This window comes from Hypomesus nipponensis, chromosome 2, assembly GCF_054491055.1.
Source record: "Hypomesus nipponensis isolate SF chromosome 2, ASM5449105v1, whole genome shotgun sequence".
NCBI classification, from domain to species: Eukaryota; Metazoa; Chordata; class Actinopteri; order Osmeriformes; family Osmeridae; genus Hypomesus; species Hypomesus nipponensis.
In genome coordinates, this window is record NC_140362.1 from 12,567,293 (window position 1) to 12,583,604 (window position 16,312).

Here is a 16,312-nt window from a genome sequence, read left to right on the forward strand (position 1 = left end):
TTGGTGTCTGTTTTGTGTCATTATTTACTTCCCAAATGAACCCTTACATCTTTTTATCAGCACAGAATAGAAATCACAGTCAAACAAGCACAGTATTTTATGAATCACCATATTACCATATTCTACTATTGACAAACAATGTTTGTCAATAGTAAACATTAACCTAATATGTGATATACATGAGTTATAATTGCGGCCACTGCTTCAACAAAAGTCATCATAAAGTGGCTTTGGATTAAAAGCATCTGCTAAATTAAATTAACGCATTTTAAGTTAGTCTTACTGTATGTTTAAACAACACATAATACAAACTTGAAATGGATGAAAGTGCAAGAGAACTTTAATGAGAAAATACAGATGATACAGAACAAAGGGCAAATGCCACACGGCCATCGATAAAGAAATTAAGAATAAGACTTCTCAACAAGGTCAGAGACAGCTCAGCTTATATAGCCATCCTAATGTAATAGATGTCTTTGAGAATGATAGGGTTACCAATAAAGATTCATATATAAGAATAATCTAATTATAAATATCAATTTCTTAAAAATACATTTTATGTTATAAACTATATCGGTATAATATATATATATATATATATATATAAATAAAACGAATTTACAAATATAGTTATACAGTAGTTAATCTTCACATTTGTAGAATTGAGCAGTATTTGTGAGTGAAGATATGCAAACAATTGAAATGAATTGAACTTGGACTGATCTATCACACAGAAAGTAATTTACTTGTTTCTTTGATTGGCTCCTAGCGTGTGAAATCAGTAATACAGTGAAATATATACACTTTTGTTCAGCTGCTACAATTTGGCATCTGTAATGCTATGTATAATTCACAATAAATATAAAAATAATTGCAATAGGTAACCTTAGTAAATACATTATCGGACCAAGTGCACCTTTAAAACACTATCAAATGTCGCAGTGCAATGTAACATGACACATAATTTTGACAAATATACAAAATAAAGAGAGCACTGATAGAGCTATAGACTGATAGATCACTATAGAGAGTTTTAAGCTTCAAGAAGGCCCCAAAACAAAAACACAGTTTTCTTTGGCAGGAATGGCAGGAATAATGCCTTGAGAGACGAAGTGGTCTGAGGTACTAAACTGTGCATGGTGCCTGAGCCTCTACGAGTCTGCGTCGACAAAAGACTAGCAGCACAACTAGAAGCAGGACAGAGAAAATTCCTCCCAAAATTCCTGAAGCACAAACAGAAGAGGACATTTATAAAAACATTTGCCAACCCTGAATCAAGCACATTGACAACTAGTACTTTGCAATCTTCCATAGCTGGAATCATAGGAGGTTGACAAAATAAATGTCTTGCTGCACGCTTCACTTTGATCAATGATAAAATACAATTATAATAATGTTATAGTTTTCTACTAAACATTCAGCAGTCTAGTGACTGCAATTGGTCCATTAAATTGATTGATTAGAATGATTGTCCATATCCCCTCCCCATCATACCACAGTGAATATACAAATTCCTTGATCTGGCAGCAGTCAGAAGAGTCTCAGTGCTGTGCTGTTGCAGACAGATGTTCTCTTTTACAGCTAAAGAAAACAGAGCAAGTGACTGTGTGATTCACAATATTAAATAAAATAATGTATTAATGCAAGGACGATCAAATTGACATTGAAGATTTGAAACGTGTATTATACCCAGATAAATTACATCCTAATAATAAACACAAACCAATGTTAAAATCATATCATACGTTCACCACAGTAGTGTATCCTTTTTTCCTGTAATGTACCATTCTCTCCCTATGTGGAATAATAAAAAAAGACACTTTTTGAAGATGGAATCCAAATAAAAAATTGTAGTATATCTAGTCATTCTTAAGTGACCCACGTTTGAACACACAACAGTAAGTGTCAAGTTGACACATTTGCTCAGTGTGATTTTTCCAGAGGAGATCTCCATGCAAGGGTCCTGGCATCCCCTGGGCTTACTTTTGTATTCTGCAATGGGCTGTGTCAAAGAAAAGGATAATCAATCACACCATACAGAAATCACGTAATTTGGTGAAAAAAATGTGGTCACTGTGACAGAAACCTAAGCATACATTGTTAGCTGATCCTTTGAGTGTAGGCAATAGATTACCATATCCCCTTTTGTCCAGCTTTGTTCACATTTTGGATGTATGGGCAACTCAAGAGTGGATCCATCCCTACAGCAAGGATAAGTCCTGTAGTCTTCCTCTACAGTCGCTGATACCGACACTAAAAAGGTGGTAAGATTAAGAAAGTTTATTTAACCATGTCCATTGAAGACATTTCGTTTCTGGGGGTCAGATGGCTGAGCAGTTAGGGAGTCGGGCTATTAATCAGAAGTGACGTTGAGTCCTTGGGAAAGGCACTACACCCTACTTGCCTCGGGGAGAATGTCCCTGTACTTACTGTAAATCGCTCTGGATAAGAGCGTCTGCTAAATGTAAATGTAGGTCAAATTGTCTCATCATCACATAGGAGTAAGTAGTATGAGATCATTGTAACGAAATGTTATTAGGCTCTCATTTACATTTAAATTAGACTTAAGTAGACTATGCTAAGTAGGCTATATGCTCTTTTTCCGCTTGGGTAGGCTAGACCTTTTCACCCCACGTTGACTGGGGGAATCCAATGAGTAGGCTATCTTGTGATCGGGACTTTACTGGGATTCCCCAACGCATCGAAACCATCACGCTTTAAATTATTATTAATATCTTTTGATTTATTCAGTATTGTCGATATCAGATTTTCCATTTAATAAAACAATCATAACCAGCATTTACATTTTAGCCATACACCGACCGGCATTCTTGGTCCATTCACAATCACAACCTACCAATTCTGCGGCATGCGTCTATATAATAGGTCGTATAGTCAAGTATAAGCTTTTACTACCATTATCCATTTGCAACAAGTAGCCTACTAGTAGTTATCTACATTGGAATTCTTGGTTCTGCGCTTCATACTACTCACCACTTTTCCTTGTCAAAATTAGTAGCAAAATACATTTTATTCGCACCATGTTTTCTTCCATTCGCTATGTTTTACTGTCTGGTTGACTCGTGTAGGGCGGGGCAAAAATTGAAACCGAAAGTATAGGCTATGCTAAGCATAAATACAGAACACTGGAATGAAAATGCCATTCTGAGAATGATTATTGACTCCAGGTTTGCAACAATGCTTGTTCTAGTCCTTCTCCAAATCGTGGCATTAGGTAAGTTGTTCTCGATTGTATTGGGGTTTTAACTTTGTCGGCACATAACCAGGCGATATGAGTTCCTTGCTGTGCCCAGCACCTAAAAGGGAAATTGTTGTAGCCTATAGGCTATTAGATCCAAAACATCATGTCCATGCCTTGCTTTATATTTGAAATCGCCCTTGTCTGTTTATACAAATGTTAAACCGTTCATAGGCCGACATGTCGTTCTCCTTGAAGGAATCATTACTTAATTCCACCAATAATTCAGGACACTTTATGAGGGCATATGGTGTTGGCTCTTAAGGCGCCAAGTCTAAACTGTCAGGTTGTGAGGTGGGGTAGGACCCAAATACAAGAGAGAAGCGTGGCATTGCGAGGAACACAGGTTTATCCTCAAAAACCGGGGAACAAGTAGGTTGGGTATGCTAAGACGAAGACTGGACACCAAACAGGAACCTAAATACACAGAAACAAACAAGACACAGGTGAACACAATGAAACTGACGAGAACTAAACGAAATACAGGTGACGACAATTACAGGGAAACACTAGGACAGAGCAAAACCAAAAACAATAGGGGGGGGGGGGGCACGGCTGTGGCCGTGACACTAAACAGTCTTTCTTCCACGTCAAATACAATTCATCCAGCTGTAAAATACAAATGCCATAACGATTTTTCCTAAGAGTGACACGTTTCTTCTTTTCCTTAGCTGTCAGTGTAGATATAATCGAGGACTCTGAAGAAAGTAGGTGTACTTGCGGAGAAGACGCGCATCTACGATGTAAAGCTCTCAGTGAAAGTGGAGTCCAGTATAGAGCAGTTAGGTGGTATAAGGTAAGAACACTTACGGATTACGGCTTAACGCTTCAATACTTTTTTCAATGCTTTTTTGCAGAGGAGTTGTTTTTTATGACTAGTTGAAGATCCAATGCTATTTTGCTTAAAGCAGAAAGAACTAAACAGAAGGAATTTGTGACATACATGTTCCCTTTCGTGGTGCTGTTTTGTCATAACTTAATGACAATGATAATTTGGACAATATCATGTTTTAGCCTACTTGGCTAAATGAATAATGAGGAAAAATCTCCTACCCAAAACACTTCACCAGTAAGCTTGCTCAAAACTCACTAAAAAGTAACTGTACACTCTGATTCCAGATCAACAAGGATCCATATCAATTGAGTGGCCTCCTCACAAGAAATCTTACTCCACCTAACAAAACAAGGATGTATGCAGGTTTGGAGCGAGAAGTGGAACTTAATAATTCAGTGGATATTATCCTTCCTAATGTGACAGCCAAGGACAGTGGGAGCTACCTTTGCCTGCTAGCTGCACCAGTTGGAAATCAAAACCAGGAAGGGCAGATTCGTCTCAAAGTTTCAGGTGAGTCAATGGAAAACTTGAATACATTATCTATTTTCTTACTAACCCTTAAAGATCTATACATTACACACCTACTTATTTAAGATGTGTTTGCATTAAAATATTGTTTTATTTGTTCCCAGGATGCCCTGACATAAAGTCAGACCCCTTAAAAGAGACTGACGTCTACCTCGTTTATGCTATTTTATTGCTTGTGGCAGCACTTCTGATATACATCATCAGCTATGTAAGTTGTTTTTACTGTACAAAATTATTTTTTGAAGTCAATACAAAATCTGTTGCGTAACATTCCAATTGGTAGGCTATCGGTATCTATGTGTTTATATATATATATATGTCTGTGCCTTTGCAATGTATCACTAATGACTTCTCCCACTTGTTACAACCATAGGCCTGCCTGAAACAGACATTAATGCAGAGAAACAAGAGGAACCCCCAAGAAGTACTTCTGGATAAGCCCCTGGAGAAGAAGGATTTACTGTTGATCTATACTTTGGGTCCTAATTGGTCAAGACAGGGTTCCATGAAACATGTGTGCGTGTGAGACCTTGCCCTGCGTGATGGAGAGGTCTAAGGACAGACATGGCAGAGGCATGATCAGGCTGTTTCAGCCACTGTTACAGCGGCTCTGAACAACTCTGAAATGCCAGAAACCAAAATAGGTCTACAAGCAATTTTATGACACGGAAAGGTGATGTACTGCCTCAAGTTGAGTCAGAGGACCAGAGATTGAACCCCAAAAAAGGCACGTGAAGGAAGAGGTGATGATTCAACACTAAGGCAACTTCCCAAGCCCCCACCTCCAGCTCTTCGAAGGCCTGATAAATCTTCATCAGTGGAGGCTAGTCAGAGGAGGATCATGCTCCTCAGTGAATTTTTTTACATGTTATATGTTTTAGATAAAACTATACTAAATGTATTAATATGTCACCAATACATTTATAAAATACACAATAGTCTCCGGTAACTCAACAGCACTGTCTGTGACAGAACCATGGTACATCTGGAGGACTGCTGGCCTATGTCCCCCTCGGGCTGCATTGACTTCAATACAAACCTACCCGAACCACCCCGTCCACAGACATGCCTGGTAATAATATTAATAATAATGGATTTTATTTGTATAGCACACTTTAAAATACAAAGAGGTCTCAAGGTGCTTAACATGATATAGACAATCACAACAACAATAGTACAAAGTAATACAAGTGCTTATGAAGTGCAGAAAATAGGATCATATAAAATACGAAAAGATCATATATTTAAAATAATTAAAAAGATTATAATGAGATTGAATAATTTTTATTTAAAAACAGTAAATACATTTTATGTATTTAATTTCAGACAGAGTAATTAAAACAATGCAATGCAATCTAAAAACAACACTGAAAAGAAACAAAACCAGTAATCAGGACTTTAGGTGAAGGCAGAGATAAATAAGTGGGTTTTGAGGTGTGATTTAAAAACAGCGAGGGAATCTAAGGCCCTAATGATCTCCGGAAGCTTGTTCCAGAGTCGTGGCCCCAGCGAGAAGGCACAATCTCCTATTTTAGTCCATTTTGTCCGGTGAACTGCAAGGAGGTTTGAGTTTCCGGACCCAAGTGTCCTAGATGTGAAATGAGGGGTGAGGAGGAGGTCCTGGAGATAGGTTGGACCGGTAGTGTTTATGGCCTTGTGAACTAGGAGAAGGACTTTGTAAATGATTCTTTGGTTGATTGGAAGCCAGTGGAGGGAGTGGAGGACTGGGGTGTGAAGTGGAATAATATCACACTGTTATAAATATGAAGATGAAGAATGAGTATGGATTATATGATGAAGAATGCCATTTGATTAAGTTTATACTTAATACTTGTATACTTTATACTTATATACTTTACATCTTTATATGTTATATCTTATATTTTTATAGTTACACTATGGAAAAAGCCTGATGCAAAGTTGTTGACTGTTTAGTATTTCCCCTAAGAGATAGAAGGAAAATTAAGCCCAAAAGTGTCAATCTGGATGATTGTGGATGAGTGGGAGATAAATCTATGTGAGCAAGTTCCTATCATATGAAAAACTACAAAACCCAGCAGTAAATGAGCCGGAGCCCAGTGTAACTGGCCGTCAAGGTCAGAATAGGTCTACAAAAAATAGATGACTTCTCTATGCACCTGCAATCTGAATCTCAGAGAGAGATCCAATAAGAAGTTAAATGAATTGTGACAAAACAAATATTGTACCAATAGTAAAACTTACAGAACTGATAAGGTTTTGATATAAAAGAGTGTTTGGAGAGAATTTCTTCAGTCTGGTTCTGCAGAATCACACTCACGTTTTTTGGAATCACCCTGCCTTTTTGGATTCCAATAAAACTCTTTGCATCAAACTCTGTCAGATTTCCTGTACTGTTTCAAACGTAGAAAACTTTTGATCCAAGACTTAGACTTAGTACGTTGAATTTTAACTTCTTCAGGTGATGTGTTCCGAACCCGGGCAGCACTGTTCTCAACATACTGCAGGTAAATAATAGTAATTATTAGTAATAATAATAATCAAAGCTTCTGCAGTATGAACTGACATACTGAGCATTATTGAGGGTAAAATACTTCAGCGAAAATGTGTGATGTTTGTTGTTTACTAGAGATGTATTGTGGGAAATGAAGACATGAAGGGTCACTCTGAACTCTGAATTCTCTATAAAATGTATGATTGCATATTGATATTATTGTTTCTTATTTTTTCTTAACACAATGTTTAACACGGTTTATGAGTGCTACAGTTGTGTTCCAGTTTTGTTACACTTGTGTTACACCTGGAACACAACTGGATCCATCCAAACAACGCTGAAACGCTGCACTGCACGTCCTTGGGTTCTGAAATGAACGTCTGAAAGTGTAGATCAGTGCACAGTGCCCTGTTCTCGAAATTATTGTTAAACAATCGTAGGCCTCAAATCCCACTATAAAACTTGCAAACAGACAGAGATTTCACACAATTATAGAAAGCAGTATACAATAGACCGAGAGGCACATGCGCCTACTCCATAGTTTAGCGCAGCCTTCCTTTGTCTCTAGCAGTGGTAAAGAAACACCGGCCCATGGCCATCTTTGAGAAGGACAGTGTTGGGAAAGGGAGTAAGCAAGGTCCAGCAAAAGACTTGATGAATGTAACAATTGCTTTCACAAGAAAAGTTGAAAATTGCATATTGAATTAATTCTCCCGGCAATAAGACTATTTAAAGGTCACATAAAATGCTGTTTTTGGATGCTTTTATATAGGCCTTAGTGGTTCCCTAATACTGTATCTGAAGTATCTTTCTCGAAATTCAGCCTTGGTGCATAGTTAGAGCCACTACGAGCAGTCCCTCAATGAGCTTTCCTCAAAACGCGCTGTTTCGGTGTATGTAGCTTTAAATGCTAATGAGGAGGAGAGGGGCGGCAACATGCGCTAATAGGCGCGTTCGACATGATCCGACTTCATGCGGCGCCGCAGCCGGCTGCAGCCGGCTGACTTGAAAAAGTGCATTCTGGTTAGACTTTTTGTCCGACTTGAGACGGCGCCGAGGACACGTCACTGTGACGTCGCCATCAAAGTACCGTGAGATCGATTCGAGAACTGCCGGTTGTGTAGCCGAGCGCATTTTCTCAAGAGCAACTGCACGGGTTCAAGTGACAACACAGCTATTTCATGATTGGCCAGACTCACACACGACAACTTTCACGTGTTTTGTAATATTTGGACACCTTCAGTTTCGCCAATGCGCAAATCCGGACCAAACAGTTGAATTGAATTAAATATTTATGGAAGAAAGGGTTTTACTACGCCTCTTCACCAACGGAAAGACTACGTTTAATTAAAAATAGAGTAAAGTGAGCAAACAGCGCTTAATCAGCCATGACTGACGTCAACGCAGCAAACCACGAGAAGCTGAAATGTTCGACTTCACAGAGCCGTTTTCAACTCCTCCCCGACTGCGAGCGGCCACTCTCATATACCACATCTTGCAGTGTCGCACACCCCTAGCAGCTGTAGAGTGAGGCGATAGAGGATCCCTCTAGATTGAAGAGAGCTTGATCGACAGGTGGAGTCTGCCTGGTGTGTAATACTGTTCATTCACCAATCAGAGGCTTTAACCCGGCCCCTGACTTGGTGACGGGGGACGACGGATTTATTTTGCTGCAGAAAGTTACACCGTGGATAAATGTAAGTATAAATAAATAAATGTAATTATAAATAAATAAATGTAAGTATAAATAAATAAATGTGAACACATTAAAACGTAAATATATATATATACACACAAATACATGTAACATTTATACATTTGGTGTCTCTTTTAATTTGTAATTTATATATTTTGTCTGTCAATTAGGCATTACATTAACTAATTAGTCATTTATTTAAGCTTTGTGTTATAATATTTATTTAGTTAGTTTTGGCCCCTATAATCCTCCATAGCAGGTAACCATATACAGTAAAGCAACAAAATGATTTAGCGTTAGTTAACTTACTTGTGCAAGGTTTGTAGCTTGACCAAGGAGATTTTAGCCTGACGTTGTCATACTCATAATTCTAGTCAGAATATGAGTCTGAAAACTCTCCGTTGGGCTGTGACTATGGGGCGTGTGTCAACTGAGCTCGTTAAACAAATGCCTCTTCGCTCAATTGGATAGACCTACAACCAATCAGAGCAACGTAATATGTTTTTTGTTGAAAACGAATTCAACCCAAGCGCTCTTTGGTGACGTTGTTGATTACGTTACTGTTGATCTTATGTCCATCATCATATAAAGCCCACCCTGACAATTTAATTGGTCCGAACAGCTCCTGTTCGGATATAGTTTTTCCGCAATCAAGCCCCTCCAGACTAGCCTGGCTGCCAGCCCAACTTCTCCCCTCCCACAAAAAAAATTTGGTCGGGAAGTTGGGTCTGGAGGGTTTCGTATTGGGAACAAACTACATAAAACCAGTATCTGGGCGGATCAATGAAATTGCCAGGGCAGGCTTTATACGATGATGGACAGATGATCAACAGTAACGTAGCCTAATCAACAACGTCACGAAAGAGCCCTTGGGTTTAATTCGTTTTCAACAAATAACATAGGCCTATTACGTTGCTCTGATTGGTTGTAGGTCTATCCAATTGAGCGTAGAGGCATTTGTTTTACGAGTTCGGTTGAAACACGCCCCGTATAGTCATAGCCAACCGGAGAGTTTTCAGGCTCATATTCTGACTAGAATTATGAGTATGACAACGTCAGGCTACCTCCAGACCCAACTTCCCGACCAAATTTTTTTGTGGGCGGGGATAAATAAGGCTGGCAGCCAGGCTAAAGAGATTTAGTAATAATCCAGAATTTAATTTCAGATAGGCCAGCTTTGTGTTGGCTCAGATTGAGGAAACAGTAGTGGCTGAAATGTTTGGCGCAGACATACAAAACTTTGGGAAGTTGTGTCGGCGCATTTCCAGCGAAAATACAATTAAGATACTGGTTGTGCAGAGGCTCGGATGAAGGAACTAAAAAAAGATTTGTGCTTGCATTTGTACATCCAAGAACCGAGCAACTGTTATGCTTGGTTTGTTTGCTCGTCATGATGTTTCTCAAGGAAAAAACGATATGGCACTCGCCCCTTGCACGGTGGTAGCTCAGTTTCTCATGGGCGGGCCAGATGATCTGGGCGGGCAAAGCAGAGAGAGCGGAGGTAACCTTGCTCCTATCTACGTCACTAGGAGGAGATTGAGCCTTCATTTTGAGCAATTGAGCCTTCATTTTGTCAAAGGCGGAGAAGAACACCCAGGGCTTGGTTTACACCTATCAAAAATTCTAGCCACTGGGGGACCAAAGGCAGGCTAGGGCAACTCATATTAATGTTAAAGTGGAACTGAACTGATTTATGAAGTACGGCTCATATAATTATTAAAATAAAATCACAAAATGTTATCTGAAAACTAAAAGAGCAAAATGTTCCATTTGTTAATAAAAACGTTTTAAACTTTACTATTTAACTAATGGGCGCAGCCATCTTTGAATCGTCATGTCTGTGACGTCACGAGAATGGTTAGGTACTGTGACTGCAGTCTGCTAGCAGTCATCAAGATAGACATTGATAGATTTTCAGAGAGAACAGAGGTATAAATTGCTTAAACGAACCAGCTAAAACAAGGTGTTAAGTAGGATCTTACTGGCTGGTTGTACAAACACATTTTACAAGACATAAGGCATTCACTATCATGTCCTACCCAAACGGCAACCGGTTTTACGAAAATGGCTTGTATCTATACAGCGCCAAAGCCCGCCAGCTGCCCCTGGATTCAGAGTTTGCAGGGATCACTTTACAGAAGTGGTTTATATTTATAAACCTGTTAAATACGCTAACGTTAATACACACACTGGCGTTTTTGACATAGCTACGCTATCTAGTTCTCTAGCTCCTAAATTTACATCTGATTGTACAGTAGCCAAAGCTAGCTCCGTTACGTAACGTTTCCTACACTGTAGTTTGTTTAACTAAGCAGCGAACAAGTTATCAACTCAACCAGTGAGCATGTGGGGCTACTAGTAACTGAAACTTACGCTACCAGCTATGTATAGGGCGCTCCAAACTTATTGTCAGATGCACAGAACAACACAGGGTCAGACCGAGCATAGGTTACACATATGATAAGCTAACATAAAACTGGTCTCTCTCCTCACACAGCATGGGAAAGAGCCTGTGCTCAATGATGAACGATCATTTTGATGGACCACCAAACACCCAGGTTATGCAGGTCTTTGATCAGATCAATTCTGTCTTTTGGCATTGTCTGCAGTTACGACAAGTACCTAGCTAGCTACTAGTACATCACCACTCGGTGTTGTTCAACTTGTGAGTGTTAACTATATTTACATCTTTACATCGGACAAAAACACATTCTGCATCATATGGGACAACTGCGGTCCTGCGGGTACATAACGGATTGGTTCGAAAGCATACACCATATGATGAACAGGGATGGGTATGATGGGTCGACTTTCTTCAATTTTTAATGCAGTTTGACGGGTTGAAATTGAGAGCAACCATTCTCGTGACGTCAGATGTGTACGTCATTTAAACATGGGGCCGCCCAGTTCTTTTTGAGTACATCATTTACACACAAGAAATGTCGATTATTTAAAGAATATGGCATAGAGTTGTGTGTTATATAATTTTTTCATTCATTAAATGCATATACTATTATAATATCACTGTGTCTAATTGCAGTTCAGTTCCACTTTAAATAATCTCCTAAAATGAAGTTTTCATGTCATGTGACTTCAAATCTGAAATTATAATTTATACATTTAGCAAGGACAAGGCCTGTAAAATATGATCACCGATATAATTTCTATGGTCTGTATCATTGCTACTCCGAAAATGTGTATGAATGGTAATTTCTTTTATAAGAACTTAATGTCGACATATCTATCTTTAAAAAGAGATGTTCCCTGACCGGGAATCGAACCCGGGCCGCGGCGGTGAGAGCGCCGAATCCTAACCACTAGACCACCAGGGACCTTCCGTGATCAGCTGTATTATCAACATAAAAAATAATCTATTTTCAATAGTAGAAGACTTTTACTTTGATTTACTTAAGATGAAAAACTGGAAAGAATGACACAGGGAGACGTGGCTGAACTTTGCTGTTTACATCAGAAAACGGCGAAGCACAATTTAATACAATCATTGGGGTAAAGCACGGTCTCTTGCTGCCACCTACAGTCAAAAACAGCTAATGCAAGTTAGATGAGCTGCAAAAAAATGCAGGGGTAGTAGCAGGGGTAGTCAATAAAACTGCTGCTCTCCGGCTCTGCAGGTTCATGTTACTCTGGGTAGTAGCCTATACATACTTCCCTGCCACTCCTGGGAATCCTGTGTGGATGTGTGGGCTATTTGGGCCTTGTTTTAAGACAAGGTGTCAGAACCTACACAGTAACGTGGTAGAACCTGTACAGTAACTACTACTAAAAGTGCCCAAATGAATTAAATAAATACACCATTAAATAAATCACTTAAATGTGTAATTAATTAAAATATGACTTAATTCGTTTTGGCACTTTTAGTCCTCCATAAACAGCACCCCTGTGGTGGCACATCTGCTGCCTTCCTTTTTTGAAGGACACTTGCATCCTTCCTTGGACAAAATTGTACTTCTTCATGTTGATCTGTACCAAAGACAATGTGCATTAAGTGATAAAAACATTTTCATCTAGATTCAATTTAACAATATACTCTAGTACGAAAACTGATACACATGGTACACATTTAATGTTGTTCAAAATTCTGCAACAGTTCCTAATGTATCCTACTCTTAAAACACTTCATGATGCAGCCATGTCAATTGAGCAACATCAGAAGATAACAGCTGATGTACATGGAGGCTACTGTTCTTCCGTAATCGACTACTCTTCTTGATTCCATAGACCATTTATTTTTATTTATAGGTCATTTATTGTAACATACTCTATACATAATGTATTAGATTGCTAGATACAGACCATGAGCTAAATAGTCTAGTTGTTAGGAAATGTTTAATTGTCCTTAATTTCCCCCTGCATGCACCATTCCCTCCTCCCACTACCTTACAGTGTTATGTAATATATTAGTAACCAGCAAGCGATCTAAATAGGTCTAAACTATTAAACAGTCCTACTATACAACATAATGTGTGAAGTAAAATATGTAATATTAGCCGACTACTGAACAGTTAAGACTACGTGAGCTACAGTAGCGAACTTAAGAAGGTTTTCGCAAAAAATATGGTTACGATAGTTTCGCACAACTAAATCCTAATACATACACTTTGTGACATCTCCAAACAATATTGGCAGTGACTGTAAAACATGGGCGTCAGCAGCCTTGTGGGGGACACACATTTTGCCGGGGGGTCCGGGGGTTTCTCCCCAAGAATGTTTTTAACCTTTAGAGGAGTGAGTTCTAAATATTACCGACGCTGCCACCAGAGTAAGTTATTTTTTCAAAACGAAAGCTAGCTAGCTTTAGTTAGCTTCCGTTACCTAGCAACCTAGCATAATACTCGTAGCAATGCTACTACCTGCTAGTGTTACTTGTTAGCTTCCTAATTGTAAATTTTGAAGCCATACTATAGCGTTTGTCATATAGTTTTTGTCTATCCCCAGATAGCAAACTTCATTGAAACTACGTTGAATCAACATTCCGCTGTCAACGCTAATTTCGTTGAATCAACGTCAGACTCTGATGTTGATTCAACATCATTTTGCACCCTTATTTAATATTGAAACAACGTTGAAATCACAACGCAAAATCAACGCGATCTCAATGGTATTTCAACCAATATTACTATCGAAACAACGTTGTAATCATAACCTAACTATAGATCAACATGACTTCAATGGTATTTCAATCGATATTAAACCACAGAAAGCATATAATAGGTGAAACTGTCCTGCTAACAGCCAGAATAAATGTTATGAAGGCTATCCTACACATTAGGTTTATGTGATATATAAATGAAAAAAAGACAATTTTTGTTAGTAAAAATATTTATTTGTAAAAAAACAAAAACAAAACTTTCACTCCTGCTCTGTTGGGCGTCCAGCCCCTCGGTCTGTCTGGGGCATAGCATTTTTGTGTGGCCTGGGCAAATGCAAATTCTGAGATTTCTGTCCCCGTTTGCTGAGTTAGGGCATCTAAAACAGAAAACATACAAACAAACACAAAGTTATAACTTTCAGTTGTGATTTTTTATGCTGATGAATGTTCTCTGTGGAATCAAGTCTGCAGTCAAACTTTCCAACGTTCCACCCCATTACAGTTACGACCGTTTCTTACGTTCATTTGTTAAAGATTTGCCACAGCAACTAAGAAAAGTAGCCTCCTACATTGATATATCTAAACCACTATTTCAAACTAACAACGTGTAGTTTTTCATAATTGTATTGTGCAGCGTCAAACTTGACATTTCTCTATTGAAAGTGGCTGGGCTGTCGATCACGCCGGTCGACTAGCCTAGCTATACGTTAACACAGTCTAGGCTAGCTCTACCAAATTGAGAAAATGACGATTCCCGACATAACCATTATATTTTTAAGCCGGAATGTTTTGAGCTTGGTATGTATCTACCTATTAAAGTACAACGTTTTGTCATACGTTTTTTTTTAAGATCCACATTTCTGACGAGGGACTAGAAATAGCTCTAGCCGGCATTAGCACTAGCTAGCTACAGTACCAGTACAGAGTTGGTAAATTGGCTATACACATTCAATAAATACAATATGGATACTTGACTATGACTGAATTTAATATATAAGTATTGTAGTATATGTAAATAAACTATAAACGTCTGCAAATATTACATTTGGTACAATTTCACATTAGATCAATATTCTGCTTACCTGATGTGGATCCACAAATGAGAAGGAAGTTCATCTGACGTTAATTTACCAAACGATGGTCTCCCGGTCAACTATAACTCAATGACTTTTCGACCATATTTCCCGGTCAACTATAACTCAATGACCTTTCGATCATATTTCCCGGTCAACTATAATTCAATGACTTGTCAATCATTGTTCCCGGTCAACTACAAATCGATGTTTAATCAATTAATCAGGACAACTATAAATCAATGTTGTTCCAATGTATCCTGTGTTTCATCGATATTGCGATAGTGATTCAACGTTTATTTAGCATTGAGATTTCAATCTCAACCATTCTGATGATTTAGATGGAAAATCAATATTGATTCAATGTCGTCTTGCTATCTGGGTCGGAAAATACTCGGTTGGAATGTTCAGAATCACATATGTGTGACGGTACTCTGTGGGGCCCGCTTTCGAACGATCACATATACGTGACGCTACTAATTAACGGGTTAAAGATGTAGATGCAATTTCCCGCATTCTGGTGCATTTACTATAACTATTTATCATAGTTGTTATACATAATGAGGGTCTGGACATTAAAATATTTTGAAAACTAAACTTCCCAATAAGAAATGGGACATCTTCAACTACCTGTCACCTTTCAGCACTCACCTCAGCAACAGAGCTGTCTCAACTGCCCCTGCATGCTGCCCCTGCCTCTCACTCTCAATCTCAACCACTTCAGGAGACATGGAGATGCATTGAGCATTCTTTCATATTGATAATTGAAATAAGCTTACATTTACATTTACATTTAGTCATTTAGCAGACGCTCTTATCCAGAGCGACTTACAGTAGGTACAGGGACATTCCCCCCGAGGCAAGTAGGGTGAAGTGCCTTGCCTAAGGACACAACGTCATTTGGCACAGCCAAATGCTCATTGTAAAGCATTGTAAAGCTCATTGTAGATTGTAGTAGATTGCTCATATGAAGATTTCTGAGAAGTAAATAATGTTATATTTTGATTGCAAGTAGCTCATTGTAGATTGTAGATTGTCGCTAGTAGCTCATTGTAGATTGTAGATTGTAGATTGTTCATATGAAGATTTCTGAGAAGTAAATAATGTTATATTTTGATTGCAAATGTGGGGGGGTCCAAACTACTTTTTTTTAAGTGAGGGGGACGTGACCCCCCCAAGTTATATTGTGGCGACGCCCATGGCTGTAACCGACTTAGTAACCGTTTGCTCTGCTGAAGTATTTTGTTGTTTTACGTCAGCAGGTGACTCTGCACCGCCTCTCTGTTAGGACTTGCGTTAGGAATGGTTAGGACGTGTTCGGAATTGTAAGGATTCCAA

General features: G+C 38.7%; 1 protein-coding gene, 1 long non-coding RNA gene and 1 other non-coding gene across 4 annotated transcripts; 1 reads left to right on the top strand and 2 right to left on the bottom strand.

Annotated features, from left to right (window-relative positions):
* Positions 1-361: 361 nt before the first annotated feature.
* LOC146300849 (uncharacterized) lies at positions 362-3,082 on the bottom strand. Of its 2 annotated transcripts, XR_014767069.1 has the most exons (4): positions 2,995-3,082; positions 2,135-2,253; positions 1,495-2,002; positions 362-1,223 (listed from the first exon to the last, which is right to left on the bottom strand). It is a non-coding gene; the product is annotated as an uncharacterized LOC146300849 (long non-coding RNA). The 2 variants fall into 2 exon arrangements; XR_014767068.1 differs by having other exon boundaries at positions 362-2,002.
* A 19-nt stretch (positions 3,083-3,101) lies between these two features.
* cd83 (CD83 molecule) lies at positions 3,102-6,975 on the top strand. The gene is made up of 5 exons (XM_084706514.1): positions 3,102-3,235; positions 3,931-4,055; positions 4,379-4,604; positions 4,727-4,830; positions 4,996-6,975. Exons 1-5 carry the CDS (start codon positions 3,124-3,126, stop codon positions 5,146-5,148), a joined length of 720 nt encoding a protein of 239 aa, XP_084562640.1. The 5' UTR covers positions 3,102-3,123; the 3' UTR covers positions 5,149-6,975.
* A 5,076-nt stretch (positions 6,976-12,051) lies between these two features.
* Positions 12,052-12,123, bottom strand: trnae-cuc (transfer RNA glutamic acid (anticodon CUC)). The gene has a single exon. It is a non-coding gene; the product is annotated as a tRNA-Glu (tRNA).
* Positions 12,124-16,312: the final 4,189 nt, after the last annotated feature.

Excerpts from the sequence above, each read along its gene's own strand:
- cd83 (XM_084706514.1), top strand. The coding sequence starts at position 3,124 with ATGCTAAGCATAAATACAGAACACTGGAATGAAAATGCCATTCTGAGA. Across the intron at positions 3,236-3,930 it reads TCTCCAAATCGTGGCATTAG|CTGTCAGTGTAGATATAATC; the intron begins GTAAGTTGTTCT and ends TCTTTTCCTTAG. Across the intron at positions 4,831-4,995 it reads TGATATACATCATCAGCTAT|GCCTGCCTGAAACAGACATT; the intron begins GTAAGTTGTTTT and ends TTACAACCATAG.